General features: G+C 37.2%; 1 protein-coding gene across 1 annotated transcript; it reads right to left on the bottom strand.

Annotated features, from left to right (window-relative positions):
• Positions 1-13,168: 13,168 nt before the first annotated feature.
• LOC117328787 lies at positions 13,169-14,793 on the bottom strand. The gene has a single exon (XM_033886373.1). It carries the CDS (start codon positions 14,733-14,735, stop codon positions 13,821-13,823), a length of 915 nt encoding a protein of 304 aa, XP_033742264.1. The 5' UTR covers positions 14,736-14,793; the 3' UTR covers positions 13,169-13,820.
• Between the last annotated feature and the right edge of the window lie 6,845 nt (positions 14,794-21,638).

The raw sequence follows: 21,638 nt of genomic DNA, 5'->3' as shown, positions 1-21,638 counted from the left end.
AACAACGTATCTGTATATAAATAATTCTCCCTCACATATTTTAAATCTTTGTTGAAACATGACATTAGTGTGGATTATCAAGATTGAATAATAACAACTGTTCTGCACGAGACCTGCCCATGAATTGTGTCCTGTTAAATCCTGGCTATACCGACCCGCCAGTACTAAACTGATCAATAAACTACCCAGCCAAACTTTGTCCAAGATTTACCTGACAGACAGGTATTCAATAGCCTTTTAAAGCGTCTAGTAATTATATCAAACTTTTATAGTTTTCTAAACAGCAAGCGATATCATGTTCGAGGATAACTAGGATTATGCGAATTTAAATGATAAATGGTTTTATCAAAGATAATTATATACAAATTATATACCAAATAGCATTTTAAACTCTCGGTGACTTAAAATGCTTTAAATGCAGGCTTTGATATATCTACATGTATTGTATACATACGAAGGCCGATACCGTGTCGGTCACTTATATACATGTATGAACACCCTATCACTTTAAAGTGAAACGGCTGGTTCCGACATGTACATATTAAACTTTGAAATAAATTTCACATTAGCGATTCTCAAATCGGTCCAACAGTAGCGTTCTTAATGTATTGTAGGTAGAGACTTTCTCTGATTACGAAGAGATATTTTGGCTGTGTACATGTACACCTGCTATTTTGTGATTTGATACATATTGTATTTTGATATCAATTCTGCATTACCTGGCTATCATTAAATGAATTTTACATATGTGAACAGCTGTTGCTAGTGTGCTGTAATCTATATATGTACTTATATATGTACTTACAGGCGTTTCCAGTAGGAAAGTATCGGGTCGACCGCCATAGGAAACATGAGGAAACTTACGTCCGTGCCGTGGTTATTTTAGAGAAATATATCAAGCAATTAATGTTCTTTGCCTGTCTTTGCCCCCTTCCTGCCCCACCACCTCTCCTGATCGTCTCTCTCCGCCCCCCCCCCCCCAACCCCCAACCCCAACCCCAAACCCCCAAACCCCAACCCCAACCCCCTCTCCCCACCCCACCCCTTAACCCCCACCCCCACCCCAACTTGGACATGTCAGCCGAAGTTTCACTTCACCAGCACTGAGAGCACAGCTCCAAATCCAGCTCAAACCGTAGTCTATCGGGAAATTGAGAATCTGAAAATTCAATAGCCTTTATCTATATACTGACAAGGTTTTTATAGTCGATACCAGCCCGTGATACCATGAAAAGGTGTTTTTTTCTGTAATAGAACCTACATTCATAAACCTTAGTCTCCGACATTGCACAGTTGTATTTAGTTGGATTATACTGTAATTGTGTGCTGTCCATTGTTAGCGCTAAAACATTTGTTTTAGCCTCTTATGGTCACGTTTACACTCCCTGCTACAACGTTTGAACAATAGCCAACATACTTTGTATGTGATACATATACTTATGATCGCACATTTGCAAGGAATGATTGTTTATAATTTGTCAATATGTTATACTGTAAACAATCTATAATTAGAAATATCACAATTTTACATCATACGGTTTACTTCGTAGTAGGTTAGTTTCGTAGCAAAGCGATAGACACCCACAATCCACCAGACAAAAAACACACACAAAAAACCTCGGAAAATAATTACGTTAATTGCACAGAAAGGCTAGCACAGTTGCTTGATATAAGTGTCATTAAACACATTTGGTTGAGACACATTGCTATCTGTGCGACACATTGCTATCTGTGCGACACATTGCTACCCGTGAGACGCATTGCTACCCGTGAGACACATTGCTACCCGTGAGACACATTGCTACCCATGAGACACATTGCTACCTGTGATACACATTGCTACCCGTGAGACACATTGCTACCCGTGAGACACCATGCTCCATGTGATGCACATTGCTCTCTTTGAGACACATTGCCACCCGTGAGACACATTGCTACCCGTGACACACATTGCTACCCGTGACACACATTGCCACCCGTGATACACATTGGTACCTGTGAGACACATTGGTACCCGTGATACACATTGGTACCTGTGAGACACATTGCTAACCGTGAGACACATTTGCTACCTGTAATACACATTGCTACCCGTGAGACACATTGCCACCCGTGAGACACATTGCTAACCGTGAGACACATTGGTACCCGTGATACACATTGGTACCTGTGAGACACATTGGTACCCGTGAGACACATTTGCTACCCTCGACACATATTGCTACCCGTGATACACATTGGTACCCGTGATACACATTGATACCTCTGATACACATTGATACCTCTGATACACATTTGTACCCGTGAGACACATTGCTAACCGTGAGACACATTTGCTACCCGTGACACATATTGCTACCCGTGATACACATTGCTACCCGTGAGACACATTGCTAACCGTGAGACACATTTGCTACCTGTAATACACATTACCTGTAACCTGAGCAGAAAGATGGCAGTGTCTCTCAATTATCTTTCAAATCTTGATCAAAATAAAGTCTCCAAATAAATGCTGAAAAATGCATAACGAATTAATCCCAGATACTCTATCCGTTTTCTCACGTGTTTTTCGTGGTTGCAGCCAGTTTGATAACAAGTAAACAAACTGGGAGAGTCAGAGGAGTTCTGATTTTTACTCGCGTCTACACTAGCACTCGGCACTCCTCGGATGTATTCATATTGTCTACACTAGGGCTGTTGTAATATTGTTATGATCTTCATCTTTATCACGCTTTAATTGCGTTATGACACGTGCACAACTGATATGAAGACACGGAAAATATTTCGATGGAAACTATTGATATAATACTGTAACAGTTGTAAAGTTATTCTTGCTGCATATCCCACTGGAAAGACTGAGGGAGGAATTTACTCATATTTACTCTGTTTATAATTTTATTAGGTGCATGTTTTGTTGAGACCCAAATACTTTGTATTGTCAATATTGTCTCTTCTTTTTTTATTGTAAAATAAAATATACATGTATATATATAATTACCTCTTCAAATTATATATTCAAGTTCTGCAATTGCGTACAATGAAAACAAAATCCCGTTGGTGTGTGTATTGAGAACGTATACTATATAATGGAGAGATGTGTCACTTTGCACATGTATCGATAGACTGATACCTGTGCGTAGTTTATTTCCAACCCCATGCGCACACGACAGGGATGTCTACTAAGTTCACTATCTTCTTACTAAACGGTAGCTCACTTAAAACGCCTCAAAAGAAACTTTGCACATTTAAAGGTTTTTTTCGGTGGCATTGGTTTCATATATGAAGCTCAAAGGACCATATTTGAGGTTTTAATTCCACCTTTCAAATAGTGAGAAAGAACAGGGAAAAAATTGTAATTATTTCGTCTTCGGCTGGATATCTTAGTTTTATTCTTTGATTGCTTAATTAATTAATCAGGCAAATTGATCATCATTTAATTTAATATATGACCGAAGGTATGGACTTCGAAAATACAAAGCAAAGAGTTGATCACGTGTATCAAAAGACGAGATCCCTATTGGGACTTTACATAGATGGAAACTCTTATCATTTTGTCTCGGAAACAATGGGTACGTCGACAGCTAATAACTTTATCATGAGACCTGTCAACTCTCGTATGTAAATGAGCAATCACGCCCCTGGCTTTTCCATAGAAATGCATTGCTGGACTCAAGGAACAAATCTTAGGTAAGGAAATTTCCGTGAAGTATATAATACTTTCCTACGGGAAAAAGGAGTTTGCAAGTTTCCTTTAGTTCAGAACAATTCATGAAACTGGGTACAGGAGAAGTTCACTGGCTATTGCGTTTTCGCGTCAATCTTTTATTTACTGACAAGGTTGTTTAAAGATAATCTTATACCGGTCGCACTTATTTAAAGGTACGTGCCGTATCAGTTTAAATAAAAAAGGTGTTTTAGTGGGTTATTGAGAGATAGGGTATCACGTGACACGAAACAAAGATGTCATTATAAGAGTACCCAGACTTTGTATAGCATTATGATATTATAACTTAGACTCCCCGCCATAGTATAGCATTATGATATTATAACTTAGACTCCCGCCATAGTATAGCATTATGATATTATAACTTAGACCCCCGCCATAGTATAGCATTATCATATTATAACTTAGACTCCCCGCCATAGTATAACATTATGATATTATAACTTAGACCCCCACCATAGTATAGCATTATGATATTATAACTTAGACCCCCGCCATAGTATAGCATTATGATATTATAACTTAGACCCCGCCATAGTATAACATTATGATATTATAACTTAGACCCCCGACCATAGTATAGCATTATGATATTATAACTTAGACCCCCACCATAGTATAACATTATGATATTATAACTTAGACCCCCGCCATAGTATAGCATTATGATATTATAACTTAGACTCCCGTCATAGTATAGCATTATAATATTATAACTTAGACTCCCCGACATAGTATAGCATTATGATATTATAACTTAGACTCACGCCGGAGTATAACATTATGATATTATAACTTAGACTCCCGACATAGTATAACATTATGATATTATAACTTAGACTCCCCGCCATAGTATAGCATTATGATATTATAACTTAGACTCCCGCCGGAGTTTTAGCATTATGATATCAACTAAGACTTAATTGTTTAAGTCAATGGAGTTCCATGTCGGAAACTAGCATATCAGAATGAACACAAAACTCAAACATGTATAAATGGATATGTGTGTAATATATATAACATATATGTAACAATGACCATAACCATTTAATGGCACATGTAATTATCACGTAAGATATATACACTATAGTGACCGCCACGACGTCACACAAAGTCTTGACACTGAACACCGTTCCCGCCACAAGTTAAAACGTTCATGTGACTAGTATAAAAATCCCATACCCCAAAAACTAAACATGAAATATATATATATAAATATAGATTAATACGTCATTGATCACGTGCAGATATCCAGGGCACTATAACAGCTCCCTGATGGGTAGCCCTAACAAATCAGCAAGCGTCCAGTTGAACAAGAATACAGTTGACCAATTAGACTGGTCACCAGTCTCCAAGGTTTTTGTTAGAACTGCTCCACTAAATTTTAATACTAGATTGTCCTAGTGACCAAAATCATAAAGGTCAATTTTATTTATAATTTTAATATTGTAGAGACAGGGAGCCAGTCTATTGTCCAATAGTCGGTTTTGGTTCGTCCGTTTTTAATTTGGCCAAGATTTTGAAAGTAAATCGTAGCGGAAATGAACAGTTTAGCAAATTTATTTCATACCTTGGTAAATGGAATCTAACTAGACCACCAGTCTGAATTAAAGAACAATTTTGCACGGATAAGCTAGTTTTGTCATGTCATCATTGAAGCCATTTTGCAAAGAGTCGTAATAAAGCACAGTATGACCTGGTAAAACAAATGTGTAACCTTTGTAACGAACGATGAAACTTTCCTGGGAAGGGATTGTAATTATCATTTAAGAATCACCTCAATCCGAAATTCAGAAAACCGGACAACGGTATTCCGTGAGTCTGAGTGTTTTCAATCCGAAATCCAGGAAACCGGAAAACGCTATTCCGTAAGTCTGGGTGTTTTCAATCCGAAATCCAGGAAACCGGAAAACGCTATTCCGTAAGTCTGAATGTTTTAAATCCGAAATCCAGGAAACCGGACAATGTTATTCCGTAAGTCTATGCTCATTATGAGAAATATACTGTTGGCGTTTCTTCCCAAGGCCAAACAAGATATCCTTAAGACGTCGCTCCTCCATGACGTTTCCCGTCGGAAGACCCGGAACTTTGATCATGTCCGTCTTGGAACTGAAGGATTTCTCTTCACTGCTGACCCATTGCTGGATTTTTCTGAGTGCCCTGTCCTTTCTGGCCTGAGAGCGTATGGCGGCCAGGTCATTTTCACAAGCCTGGGCCATATCCCGTGTATTGTAACACTTTATAGCATTGTCTACAAATATTATTTTTGTCGATAAAGAGTGCTTCAATCCGAAATTCAGGAAACCGGACAACGCTATCCGTAAGTCTGAGTATTTTCAATTGTTCACATTCATCAAAGATTATTTTGTCAATCTAAAGTCTACATTTTCAGTATCATCATCACAAAAACATACATTATACGTGAAAGTTACTCCGAATACCTCTTATTTAGGATGTAATATTTACTTGCTTCGGTCTAATCCAGATCCATGGGTGACTGAGTATAGCATATCAAATAATTCACAAATTTAATCCGTCTTCAGAATAGACGTTATGGTTCCTTTCAGCCTTGGTAAATTAAGACCTAAAATATCAATATGGCGTCATGCCCTTACAAAACAACACTAATCAACGAAATAGCAAATGTTTTAAATCCGCTGCGAAATTCAACATTAGAAAATGATTCCCTGATCTTTGAGAAGCTGACGTATTCGTTGTCCAATAACTGTTCGGGATTCTCGTTTCATTTTAGATGGTATATGAAGTGCGTCTAACCCATCTATAACATCACCCAAGTCCTTCTTCTTCCGCCTTCCATGGAAAATTGGACTGAGTTTCTTTTCTAGGAGACTGAACCTGGGATCTTCCATAAGAGGCGGAAGATGAGTTCCGGGTTGAATGGACGTGGACTTCATCTTCGACCAGGGAACAAGCGGGGCAGTAATTGGGTCCAACGACCTTGACTTACTTCTCTGCCGGAAGTTGTCTGCGGGCCTCTGAGGCTTTTTAAAGTCACTGACAAATGACACCATCTTGCCATGGGTTTGGGGCTGTCTCTCGTGGTCCGCGGCGGTTATAAACACTTCTTGCTGTGAAGAAGAGTTCATTTTATCTAACTGATCAATGCGCGTGTTTTCCGTTGTTACATTAGAAGAGGCTTCACGGGTCAGAAGATTCCTGTTGCTCACTGACCATCCACGTGATAATGCGTCATCGGACAGCGCCTTTCTGAGCTCGTACGACTTCCGCCTCTGACCTTCAAGGAATCTCTGCTGCTCGTACTCATTATGAGAAATATACTGTTGGCGTTTCTTCCCAAGGTCAAACAAGATTTCCTTAAGACGTCGCTCCTCTATGACGTTTCCCGTCGGAAGACCCGGAACTTTGATCATGTCCGTCTTGGAACCGAAGGATTTCTCATCACTGCTGACCCATTGTTGTATTTTTCTGAGTGCCCTGTCCTTTTCTGGCCTGAGACCGTATGGCGGCCAGATCATTTTCACTAGCCTGGGCCATATCCCGTGTATTGTAACCTTAACACTTTATATCATTTTCTGTAAATATTATTTTGGCCGATAATGATTGCGTGGATAGTTGTTACAGCCAACAGTTTATCCGATTGTCAGCTATTGACCATTGGTCAACGGGTTTTAAGTCCATAAAATCATTATCGATAGTAAATGTAATCCAATTGTTCACACCTAATACTTTCTGGACATCTCAATCTTTAAAGACAACGTGTTCAACGGCGATCAACGGAGATTCCAGTCATATCGACTTCTAATGCCCACTGCTTGTTTCGAATTAAAAAATATATATATAAAAAACTTTAAAACATTTCAACACACGTATATATAAAGACATACGTATACTCGAACACGTATTTGTGACGTATTATCGCGATGATCACCTATACGGACTGGTATTTTGGTAAATAGGAGATCTGTACGAGTATCATTTTATTTCTTTTTAACTTGAATGAAATCCTTGCATCTATATTCCGCCGGCTGGTTACTGCCTAGAGCTTCAGTCAGAAGACAATGGCTGTGTTTTGGTGTCAGTACACAGCCGGGACCCCATACGAATACATAGCGTTTAACATTCAGTGAACATCTTGATTTACATAAGTTATCTGATTGAAGCGCGGTGACACGTGACATTAGCTTTGGTGTTGAGTTTGTCTTTAACGTTTAATGATATCATGTACCATGTATCATGTCAACGGTTTAAAACTGTTCTGCAAAAATCTTTTCTTTCGTTTTTTGACGATTTTTTATCTTTATATACCAAAAACTTTATTTACTATGTCGACCGGATTTACTTTGTGGAACTTGAAATCAAGGACACTACAGAATCTTCAACATCAGCAGCTTTTCTCGATCATAATCTACAACGTAACCTACAGGATCGGCTTTTAGCTAAGCTGTGTGCTAAGCGTGTTGACTTCAATTTCAAAATTGTTTGATTTTCCATTTCTAGATAGCAACATCCCTGCTTCCCCTATATACGCTGGTTACATGTCGCAGTTGATTTGATATTCAAGGGCTTGTTCCCATTATCACGATTCCCGTGAGAGGTGTCGAATACTGACGTAAAAATTAACTGTAATATATCAGCCGAATTCTCGGACTGCATACATAGACAACTTAACTCCATCAATGGCTGCTCACGTTCTGCTTTTTATTCGGAACACTCGTATAACAATATACAAAAGGTAGATGAAAGAAAAGGTGTTCCGGGAGGTACTAAACCATCAAAAGTGCTGACCTCACTATATGTAGATGAACTGAATTAACTACAGTAACAGCACAAGGTTTCGAGAGATACATGTGGATAAAGACAATGGAAAGTTGTATTGTCGACAAGTTGAGCTCATTTGGAAATATTCTATTTCCGCATGCGATATGACGTCAGACGTCTTTGATGATTGTTAATATGACTACTGGTTCTGTTGTCATCACCCTAACTCGTATTTGTCCTAGATTTGTACGGCGGATGTCGTCGTGACCTTTATTTGTATGGCGGGTGTCGTGGTGACCTAGATTTGTATGGCGGGTGTCGTCGTGACCTAGATTTGTATGGCGAGTGTCGTCGTGACCTATATTTGTATGGCGAGTGTCGTCGTGACCTATATTTGTATGGCGAGTGTCGTCGTGACCTATATTTGTATGGCGAGTGTCGTCGACGAAGCAGAAGACGCATACTATTCCTGAGTCCCTGGTTTTTTTCCCCTTGTGTTTTTTTTTCAGGAGTCCCCGTGACAATCTGTATTTTCGTTCATATTTTGCCTCATTTGGTCGTGTTCCTTTTAATGCTGTTTTATAAGGTATTTAGAATTAAGATACCTATGTACATTGGTATTTTTTATCAGCTCACCGCATGACATCATTTCATTATACGATACACTCTCGCTTTCTTACGGTGGCTGATTTGTGCCATTTCAATTATCTTAATTCTCGTCCTTAACAAAACTTTAATTACGTCTTTTCGCCCCGAAAAGACGAAATGTCATCCGCGAAAAGACGAAATAAATGCACGCAAATCAGCGACTTTATATCTCGTCTTTTTGGATTCATTATTTTCGTCTTTTCGACCCAAAATGACGAAAATTACCAAACCTTAATTTTCGTCTTTTCGACTTTTCGCCCAGAAAAGACGAAAATTAACAAATCTTAATAAAAGACGAAATGCCACTAATTATATTAGCCACCGTACTTTCTAGCTCTACTGGTTTTCTTTTATAATAGAGTAAAAAGACCTCACCGCTTCGATGACCTATGGTGATTTGGTTTCATCTGGTCCGGGTTGATTAATAAACAATTTAATCATACTGCTCCTCTAGCAGTAGGTGTAATGTACTACTACATAGTAATATACCTACTATACGCTCACGCCAAAAGACAAAGCTTACCACAAAACATTGTCACAGGTGTTGATTTCACGGTCCTTTGGCCGGGCACCTGTCATGTTCGATCAGGTAAGATCGGTTTACAGAAATAATTTTGGGTATATTATATTATAACCATTCTGGCCACAAACTCGGTTCGGTATTCGGAATTTCGGTATTGGAAGGTTTTTTATAACTGTAATAAAGAAGGATCAGTCTCGAGAGGTGATCGGTTTTGAGCAGGATTTGTTTGTTCGGAGTTGAACTGTATAAAGGAAATAACGAGTTATTTGTTTTTATTGTTTTTTGTTGTTTTTTTTTTTTATTTATTTTTATTTGTTTTCCCTACATTTTCCTTAGGGTTAGTGCACAAACAAAGTTTAACTGCACGCACAAACTAATGTGTCTGGACTAACGGAGTTTAATGCTACATTGTACATACAAGCCAATTTGTTTCGATAAACGTGTGTAGCCGGACCAAGAGTTTTACTGAAATATAATGTGTCCGGACTAACGAACTTCCAACCTGTCTGGATAAACGTGTGTGACCAGACTAAGAGCTTTCACTGCAACATAATATGATAATACAGTATGTCCGGACTAATGAAGTTCCACTGTAATACAATGTGTCCTGAATAATGAAACTCCACTGTAATACAATATGTCCGGACCAACGAAGTTCCACTGTTATATAATATGTCCGGAGTAATGAAGCTCCACTGTAATACAATATGTCCGAACTAACGAAGTTTCACTGTAATACAATGTGTCCGGACTAATGAAGTTTCACTGTTATACAATGTGTCCGGAGTAATGAAGCTCCACTGTAATACAATATGTCCGAACTAACGAAGTTTCACTGTAATACAATGTGTCCGGACTAATGAAGTTCCACTGTAATACATTTTGTTCGGACTAATGAAGTTTCACTGTAATACAATGTGTCCGGGCTAATGAAGTTTCACTGTTATACAATGTGTCCGGAGTAATGAAGCTCAACTGTAATACAATGTGTCCGGACCAACGAAGTTCGACTGTTATATAATATGTCCGGACTAACGAAGTTCTACTGTAATACAAAGTGTCCGGACTAATGAAGTTCCAATGTAATACAATGTTTCCGGACTAACGAAGTTCTACTGTAATACAAAGTGTCCGGACTAATGAAGTTCCAATGTAATACAATGTTTCCGGACTAACGAAGTTCGACTGTTATATAATATGTCCGGACTAACGAAGTTCTACTGTAATACAAAGTGTCCGGACTAATGAAGTTCCAATGTAATACAATGTGTCCGGACCAACGAAGTTCGACTGTTATATAATATGTCCGGACTAACGAAGTTCTACTGTAATACAAAGTGTCCGGACTAATGAAGTTCCAATGTAATACAATGTGTCCGGACCAACGAAGTTCGACTGTTATATAATATGTCCGGACTAACGAAGTTCCAATGTAATACAATGTTTCCGGACTAACGAAGTTCCACTGTAATACAATATGTCCGTACAAACAGATGAAGCAGGTGATACTGTTATTAGATACGTGTTGTCAATATCGAGTTACAGCCCATCATAGATTAATTAGGACCTGTGGTTTTGTTGATTACAGATCATTACATCTGGGTCACGCCAACCAATACATACAGGTATTACAAGATATGGATCACAAACATATGTGTGTGTGAACGCATGTATTTGTTATCATACGGACGACCAGATAGGTCAGCCGTATAGAGGATTCCGCCGTGGGGAGACCCATCGGAATCATGTGTTATTTGTAACATCCAGATTCATTAGCAAGTCATAGAGTACAGCACTCAAGGTCATTCAAAGGTCAAGTGTTACACTACACTGTAGGTCATACTCTAACGCCCCATGGTACCTAGTGGTATACTGGACACTGGTCACTCTAAAGTCCAGTTGTACCTAGTGGTATACTGGACACTGGTCACTCTAAAGTCCAGTTGTACCTAGTGGTATACTGGACACTGGGCACTCTAGAGTCCATGATACCTAGTTGTATACTGGACACTGGTCACTCTGAAGTCTGTGGTACCTAGTTGTATACTGGACACTGGTCACTCTGAAGTCCGTGATACCTAGTGGTATACTGGACACTGGTCACTCTAAAGTCCGTGGTACCTAGTGGTATACTTGACACTGGTCACTCTAAAGTCTGTGGTACCTAGTGGTATACTGGACACTGTCACTCTGAGGTCCGTGGTACCTAGTGGTATAGTGGACACTGGTCACTCTAAAGTCCGTGGTACCTAGTGGTACATATCACACTGCTCAATGTTAAGTTTGTGGTACCTTGTGGTATACTGGACACTAGTCACTCTGAAGTCCGTGGTACCTTGTGGTATACTGGACACTGGTCACTCTGAGGTCCGTGGTACCTAGTGGTATAGTGGACACTGGTCACTCTAAAGTCCGTGGTACCTAGTGGTACATATCACACTGCTCACTGTAAAGTCTGTGATACCTTGTGGTATACTGGACACTTGTCACTCTAAAGTCCGTGGTACCTAGTTGTATACTGGACACTGGTCACTCTAAAGTTCAGTAGTACCTAGTGGTATACTGGGCACTGGTCACTCTTAAGTTCAGTGGTACCTTGTGGTATACTGGACACTGGTCACTCTAAAGTTCAGTAGTACCTAGTGGTATACTGGACACTGGTCACTCTTAAGTTCAGTGGTACCTTGTGGTATAGTGGACACTGGTCACTCTAAAGTCCAGTGGTACTAAGTATTTAGTGGTGTACTGGACACTGGTCACTCTAAAGTCCAGTGGTACCTAGTGGTATACTGGACACTGGTCACTCTAAAGTCCAGTGGTACCTTGTGGTATACTGGACACTGGCCACTCTAAAGTCCAGTAGTACTAAGTATTTAGTGGTGTACTGGACACTGGTCACTCTAAAGTCCAATATTTTAGCAGGCCATCACCCGTATCAGTTCCAATTATTGTTTTACTTCCTCCAATCGGGAAGGGAAGAAACTCTTACTCGGTTCTATAGCCAAATAAACGTTAAAATGTAAAACTTTGTCCGAATACACATGTAACATATGAAGGAATAGATGCTCATAACATATACCATGTAGTCCAATTTGTACTATGGCCGATACCGTACAATTAAACACGGATTGTACACAAGAAAACCTAATGCTTTAAGTCAGTGAAGAGAAAAAAACAGCTTTGTACTGGTGACTGATGACGTAATTTATATCATTACGAGAGCTACCGTGCCACGTCATACCAAATACTCCGTTTGTTGCTATATATAGACGGTATCCGTTACTTTGGTCCGCCCAACTACAGATCTGTAAGAATTGAAAATTTCTGGAATGACGGTTATTATTTACAGTTAAGACGAAAACAAAATGACGCTTAGGAATTTATTTGCTTCCGGTCGCATTTCAAATCTGCACTGATTCAAGCATCTCTTGTTAACGGTTTTAAATGAATATAAATATTTAGTTATATAAACTGTTAACAGAAGGTAAGCCAAATTAATCAGACAGTTTAAATGACCAGTCAAAAGCACATCATAAACAATAATGTTTATTCAACGGAAGTCAATATAAATTATTATAATTTCTTCAGTTATAGGTATAAGTCAATTCTACCAATTCCGCCATTTATACAGTTTATGCTGTCGGACATGATAATCCTCGACGACAAATTGATCCACAATCAGAGATAAATTCCATATCCAATCACAAGTCAGTGGTAGTAAAATATAATTTCCAGGTTTTTTTTCGAAACTTCAAGTCTACAATCATGAATTTAGGCTAAACTTTCACTCAAAATAAAATAAGATGAATTTCGAGTTGAGCCCAGATATAAATGAAATCTATATATTTAGACTTTGTGTGTTCTGTCAATGCACATTTGGTGTGGCGATATTATGGAAGATCCGATGAAGTGCTAAACAACTTGTACAGTTCAGACGCTTTAGGAGTTTCAATCTAGAGTCTAGAAAATTGTGTATATTTGTAAATGTAACATAAAAAAAATATATTCCAAAAGAAGACACGCATTTTGTCTTTAGGTACGTAATGGCGATAGAATGACACGTGCAACCTTGTGTCACGGATCACCAAGGAAAGAATACAAATCGTATCCTATCACGCGAAACAATGGGTAATTGTTCTCACTCAATCCAGCCGATATCAATAAACAATAGCTAAAGTTTACCCATTAAAACACTATTCCACGTTCCTTCATGAATGCTTGTAGTTTCAGCGTAAGTTTTGGTCTAACTTCTTTGATGTTCCTTGACGGCTTATGCAATGACCCAATGCTGTTGACGATTTGCTTGACATCCGGTTGTGACTCCAGCGAGCCTGGTTTCCCCTGATAGAAATGCGACAAGGATCCTTCCAGTTGGGCATATCTGGGGTCTTCTGTCACTCCCGGAACTTTCCCGCCATATTTGGAGAATTTATTCCTTTTTACCCAAGATTTGCTAGAGGAGTCATCGTCTGACCTTGGTGTTTGATTAAAGGACGTCCCACGTGACAGTGGCCGGGAATTAAACTGGGATTTCTCTCTCAAAGCTTTAAACAATGCCTGTTGACTGTTAGCGCGTGCTGGAGTGCTTGTCCGCGGCTGTGAAAGGTCAGATTGTTGTTTATTTAATGTGGATGGTAAGAAGGACACGGTTTTGGACCTGGTCAGGGTTGGTGTTGTACCCTCCTCCATGTCATGATTTGTGTCCTGTGTTCTACGTAACATCCGGGGATCAAGGCTGAGTCTGGCCCTGTCGATGTCCGATTTTGCCGGACGTGTTACGTCATTCGCAGATAGACTTCGATGATGAGACTGCAACTGTTGGCGCGCTAGTGCCATTTTCTTTTTATATTTGTCGGAAAACATCTTCATCTCGTAAGCATTCTTACTCAGATATTTATATCTTTCTTTCCCAATATCAAAAAGTCTCGATTTAAACATCCGTTCTTCCGTGACGTTTTCTGGTAGTTTGCCGATCCGTGAAGCGGCGTCATTTAGAGAAACATCCTTCATAACCCACTCTTCAATTTCTTTCATGGCGTTTGACTTCTTTGCCAGAAGCCTAGAGGCCACCACCTTTGACTTCACCGGTTTCGGATGCATGGCGCTAGTTATAGTCTGCCAAACCAGATTACACGGGTATCAACCTTAAGTCGGCCATTGAAATCGGGATCATCACTACCAGATGTCTGGAAAAGAAAGCAAAAAGTCAGTCATTTTTGATCTGAAGAAAAAAAGCATTTTGATTATTTTGTTTTTATAAACAACGTTTGTTTACAAGAGGAACTCTACCATAGAGTTCTACATCAGGCAGATAAACAGCGGAAATGGTCATAATATATAAGTTACCAATTATACGGGCGGATTTTGTACTTTAATCTCAAAACCTTATTTCAAAATGATAATCCAGTGTAAAAATGTATATATAGAGGTTACACAACGAGTTGTTGTTGGATATGGAATTTATTTCACACGAGTAAGTTATTTTTTAAAAGTTACAAAAGACACGAGCTTTAGCGAGTGTTTTTTGCAACTTTTAAAAAATAACTTACGAGTGTGAAATAAATTCTATATCCAACAATTTCGAGTCGTGTGACCTGTTTCTACCACAATAATATCGGCTTGAATCAAAGGGAAACGTGGCCAAGTATAATTTCGCGTATGCAAATAAAGTGTACCGGTGACGTCCGGGACCCTGTGATGTGACGTCATTAGATTATTGATGACGTCGATAACAATTGCAGCTTGGGTCAAAGTTCACCGTGTTAGCCAATCGAAATGCGTACAGAGTTTATACCACGTGTGGTATAAACAGATTGTTAATCAACGGCTGTAATGATTAACTGATGGTCTGAGAGTTGAATAACACGGGGTATTGTGGTAGAAATTTTAATAATAAATGTTGCCTTACACATCACATTTTGAGTTGAAATATCTTCCAAGTGTTGAGAGCCGTTCAAATGTATCTTTAAGACTTTAAGTACCATTTTCATATGTGGCATAATTTTTTTTTTTTTTTTTTTTTTTTTTTTTTGCAAATGTGACACAGATATTTATACATTGGTCAAATGTATCATTATTAAATATGTATGTATTGTTAAGTCAATCAAATCTGTCATACATCCAAATATATGATTTCTTTTTAAAATTTATATTTAGTGGTCAAATTCTTCTCGTGGTACTCCTTAAGATAGGAAAGACGAGCCAAAAATATTTGAAAACACATCACCACCCCCACCCAACTCCCATCTACCCAATTATCTCGGTATGCTGATGAATTTTAATGGTAAATTTAGACAAACCCATGGGAAAATGCGGATAAAGACATGCTATAACTTCTGTCTTTGACACATTCGTAAGCAGTGATGTAAATTATGCTACTAAAATTTGGTGATTCCATCGAGGGCCCGATGTCGAAAACATGCAAATCAGTTTTTTTGTAAAATGATGATAATTTTTTTTTAAATGTTACAAAATACATGCAACAAACTTTATCTATGAAATTAGGACGATAACCTTTAAGTATTATAAGAAATTTTGAATCTTTAGATATTGGATAAAATTGAGAAATGCAAACAAATGTAATCTAAAATCATATTATAATGGTATATCGGAGAACGACGATACGTGGTTAATGAATGTTAAACAAGAATTATATAATATTGGCCTTGGATATATCTGGGAGTCAGATGAAGTCGACAACACCTCATTTTATATGATTAAAATAGATTATGTGATATTTTTTCAAAAAAAATGTCAAGAAACCATAATGTCATCTCCAAAAGGTCATATTTTTTCAATACTTAACAAATGTTTCACTTTACAAAATCATATAATGAAAGTAAATGATAGTAAGTTTCAAAAAGAACTCGCAAGAATTAGAATGGCTTCACATAAACTTAATATAGAAGGTGGCCGATTCAGAAACATTGAACGAAATGAAAGAAAATTTACGAAGTTTAACCTCGAGGAGACTGAAGACGAATACCATTTTGGAATTGTTTGTCCATAATCTAGATATTCGACAAAGAAAATAATCAAACCATGCTATAGAAGAAGCCAAATGTATACAAATTTATGCAGCTCCTATGTTCTAATGATGTATCTGAATTGAACAGCTTGTGGAAATATGTGCGCATATATGTGTGTATATACATGTATGTGTGTGTTTATATATTTGACCAGAAAGGTCTGCTGTTGAGATTTTTCGGTTGACAGTTGTGAGAGAAGAAGTTAAATGTTTCCATTAATAATGATCAATTGCTTGAAAATCAAAATCATACATCTTCTTATTACTGTATAGATATAAATGGATGGATGGATGGATGGATGGATGGATGGATGTGGGATGATGGATGGATGGATGGATGGATGGATGGATGTGGGAGGATTGATGGATGGATGGATGGATACATCCATGTACATGCATGCATGAAGCAAGTATATACATAACCTGCTGTTCACGATAACAATGGAATTATATATTTGTAAGTTTTACCGTATATCGTACTTTATATTATATAATATATGTAATATTCAATACCCAAGGGTGTATCATTCTCCAATGTTATATTACTGATATATATATATCTATGTCTTACATATGATGTAAAATCTGATTGGCCGAAAGGCCAAACAACAAATTAATTGAAATTTGAATTTAGAGTATCGACAGCGACGGCTTTTTAAGGACGGCATACATTATGCAGTTGTATCAAATATAAAATACCTCTCTGCTGGTTTATGGATTGCAATGGCACAACGCGACACAATTTATCAATCAATATATACATACATTTTTTGTTATGGATTCAAAATAATCCCTGTCACACAAATAACTCAAAAATATTCCCCGTGAAGAAAAAAATCAATAACTTTGATCGATGGATATTGAAAACCAGATACTTTTGTAACAGTCCGTGTATGGTCTAATGATTCGCCCATACTTAGGAGATATTCGTGATGAGATGTACTGTTATAGGTAGGGTATATGGCTGTTATGTATATTTTGTATACCTATATGTAACTAGAGTTTCTAATGGGGATCGAAGTGGGGCAACTTAAGTATACTAAACATCTATCACGGTCGATTAAAATTCTGTTAAAAAAACATAAAACAAAAATAAAAACAAAAAAAAACCATAATATACGTCATCTCAGCATAATGAACACTTAGGATTCTAACTGATGTAGAATTCATAGTTAAAGTGATTTCTTTCATCGAAAATTGTGAATGAATTTCAAAACAACAGAAGAAAAAACAATTGATATGTTTTTGTACATTCTAATTGCCGTATTGTTTAATACAAACGCTAAAAATGGTTTTGTCAGTAAGAGGTAGGATGTCGGTATTGGAGTCTTGACATATGAAAGAGTTTTGATAACAAATAAACATATTGATATAATTGACTTACCTGTAGCTGCTGTTGCCAGGTATTCCCTCGCGTAACTGTCTCTTGTCGTGATTCCTACCTATAAAATGGCAGCGATTTAATATGTCTTGATTAGTCCAAACTGATCTAAAGTCGGTAATGAATCACGCGTACACTTCATATCAAACAGATATTAAATTCGAAACTCGAATCATCGTCCATGTGTGACCTCCACCAGCCTACCTTCCGATGCCTCTAAACGAGAGACAACAAAGCTAACGACGAACCCATTGTCACAAATTAAACAAAGCATTGCGCTCGAGCGCGCAAGAACATTCAATCCTAAAGAACAATGAAGCAATATGACTTACTATAACATGTCCCGAGTATAAACGAGCAGTTAAACAATTAATATTAGTACATAGGCAGCTCTAGACGCAGTGGGTCATTTGACATTTTGAATTAAGATACATTTATCTAGATTTGGATTTTAAAGGATATTTTTAATGAACGGCATTATCTGATGATATGTCATGATTTAGAAGTTTAGGAATTCAAAAACAAACTGTGTGGCTTCTTTTGGTTAAATTGTCAGGCAAAAACAAACACCATTTATATAGAAATTTATAGAACGCAACTGACTTGAACATTCTGAACAGCTTTCAGGTTTCAACAGGTGTTCAGAGTGTTTAAATCAGATAACCCAGTATTATAGGCTGTCGTCCGATGATGGCGTAATCTCTACACATGTTTATACAGTAACTGACGGTTTGACCTACTGTTCTGTTATAATATTATTTTACAAACTCTTAAACATTAACCAAAGGTAGGGTCCAACGTCTATAGAGAATTAACATTAGCATCGGATCCGGCTTAGAATTTCAAAATATGATCAATACAAAACGATAAGGGTATATATAAGAAGCTTCAATCCGGAAAAGTTAGTTTCATAATTAATTTGATGAAAAATGTTGACCCCACATTTGAATTTATCACATGATGGTGCAAATATCCTACCAAAAATAAGGCAACTGATTGTATTAAGTATAAAATCAGGATGATTTTCTATCATTTACACTATTTTCAACATTATACCATACAAAGAACTACCAGCTATGATTTACCGTCGAAGAAAAAAAAAACACCTTTGCCTACTTTAACCAAATTCTACTTCCTCATATCCTGTACCATTTCCATCAAGTTGAGAAGGAAAAGAGACCATTTGCCATAATGGTGGAAGAACTATTTTCAATATTTGTACTTTATTTGTGTTCATCGAAATCGATATGGTATAAGGTATACACCAGATAAAGTAAGATAGCTGAACGCATTTGACATTAAATCAGGATGTTTTTCTGTCATTCACACAACATGTAATTTTCATCATAATGTTGTACAAGAAACAAGCAGCCATGACTCACTGTCAAAGGTAAAAGAAACCAACCTCCTGCCTACTTTTGACCCAACTCTACTCCCTCCTATCCTGTACAATTTCCACCAAGTTGAGAGGGAAAAGAGACCACTTGCCACACTTGCTATATTTGTCAATATAAATTGTTATATTTGTCAATATTAATTGTTATATTTGTCAATATAAATTGTTATATTTGTCAATATTAATTGTTATATTTGTCAATATAAATTGTTATATTTGTCAATATAAATTGTTATATTTGTCAATATAAATTGTTATATTTGTCAATATTAATTATTATATTTGTCAATATCAATTGTTATATCTGTCAATAATAATTGTTATATTTGTCAAAATTCAATATTTGAGTTTCTGTTTTTTGATGATTTACTTCAACGTTGATATGCATCAGGAAAAAATCCATTTGTGTTTACATTTATGCAAATGAAATATTTAAAACAATAAATGAAACCAGAAAAAAACATATACATGTTCTGTACATTGTGTAACACTAGAAATAAAATGTATTATTATATCATATTACGTGAAGCGCATTCAAGTGATTTCATAAATTAGATAGTGCGCTATTTACAGTCGTTACCTGTATTAAGCGGCCACCAAAGGAACGGACTGATATTGGCTGCTTAAGACAGGTGGCTGCTTAAACCAGGTTGGCCAGAAACGGCCCGTTGCCCATTTCTTTTTTCAACAGTTTATTGAATTTATCATATTATAATTATAAATCCTGTTTTCAAAGCTTGACCAGCGTGAAGGGTTCTATGCGGGGATTATCGTAAACAAAAACAAATCACGTGACGATCGATAAAAATACCTGGTCATGTGATCACCGCGGATGTCTACTTCCGGACAAAATGGCCGCTTAATATAGGACGATACGACGACTCGGGGCAGATTTTTTGGGCGTTGGCCGCGTTAGACAGGTGACCGCTTATTTAAGGTTCATTATATAGTGTTTTCCACCTGTATTAGATCTCTTATGTCACCCCTATATGGTTGATGCCAAGCATTTATACACCTTTAGATTGCATTACTCGACCGATCATTTCTGTCAAGTCAATTCTTACTTGGTTCAATGGTCTAAAAGAAGAAGTCAAATATGAACACCAGACAAACGACAGACAAAGAAAGACTAATAATTATCAGGGCTGTGATAACTATACGCTAGATAGCAAATGAGAGGCGGCAAGCCCAGGTCTGTGTTAAAGTGGTCGAAGGACACTTTATTGGTTAAGTGGTATTCTCGGCATTGTGTGTTCTCGCAGTGATTTTTTATGTCCATATTTAATGAAGTTCTTATAATTCTGTTATGTATTTAACCATTTCAGCATTATGCAAAAATGTTTTAAAGAACTTGTATAATCATTAGTATCTGTATTGCCACCAAAGATGAAGAGTAGAATGAAATGAAGAACATGTAAATCAATTCAAATCATTCGGTACAATTACATAATACACATCATATATATATAGAATAAAGTTAAAATGTCCATGTGACGGTGAATAATTATAAAATATAAAGTCAAACACTGATCTGCTGTCTCCCTAGTACTTTCGCGGCTACAACGTGCCGCTCTTCAGGGGATTATGAATTGTATTCGGTACATCATTTTATGACGTCATATATATATATTTATATACATGTATACACTTTACAATATATATTTATGAGTTGGTATATAAAGTGTAAAATCAGTTTTAGAGTATACCTGAAAGATTCACACGTAATTATAATATATTCATACGTGATACATAGTATTAATGCATAACTATGTATAAACATTCAATACATCGGTGTATTTGTAAATGCATTCTATAGATAAATATATATATTGTAATGTTCCGACCTTAAACGGGGGATACAATTATGGGCTTGGATCAAATAAAATGGGGGATATCCCCACCTGCGAAATGCTACCTACCCACACAGGTATACTCCCATACGTTGAATCTGTATTACTGGTATATCTTGTTAACATCAATATTATTTATTCAAACTTATCAATAATTCTGCTTGCGAATAAAAATGAAAGAGAAAATCTAGTGAAAATAAAGCGCATATGTAGGAGCTCGAACAAAATTTGAAAAAAAAAAAAAAAAAAAATATCGTGCTCGATACACAGATATATGTTATCATCTTATATTGTACATTGAACTAAGTAATTTTATAACGAGGTCCCAAACTTCTTAAGCCTTGTTAGC

The sequence above is a fragment of the Pecten maximus genome, chromosome 1, assembly GCF_902652985.1.
Source record: "Pecten maximus chromosome 1, xPecMax1.1, whole genome shotgun sequence".
Lineage (NCBI taxonomy): Eukaryota > Metazoa > Mollusca > Bivalvia > Pectinida > Pectinidae > Pecten > Pecten maximus.
The sequence above is the reverse complement of the archived record's forward strand: the minus strand, read 5'-3'. Positions and strand labels throughout refer to the sequence as shown.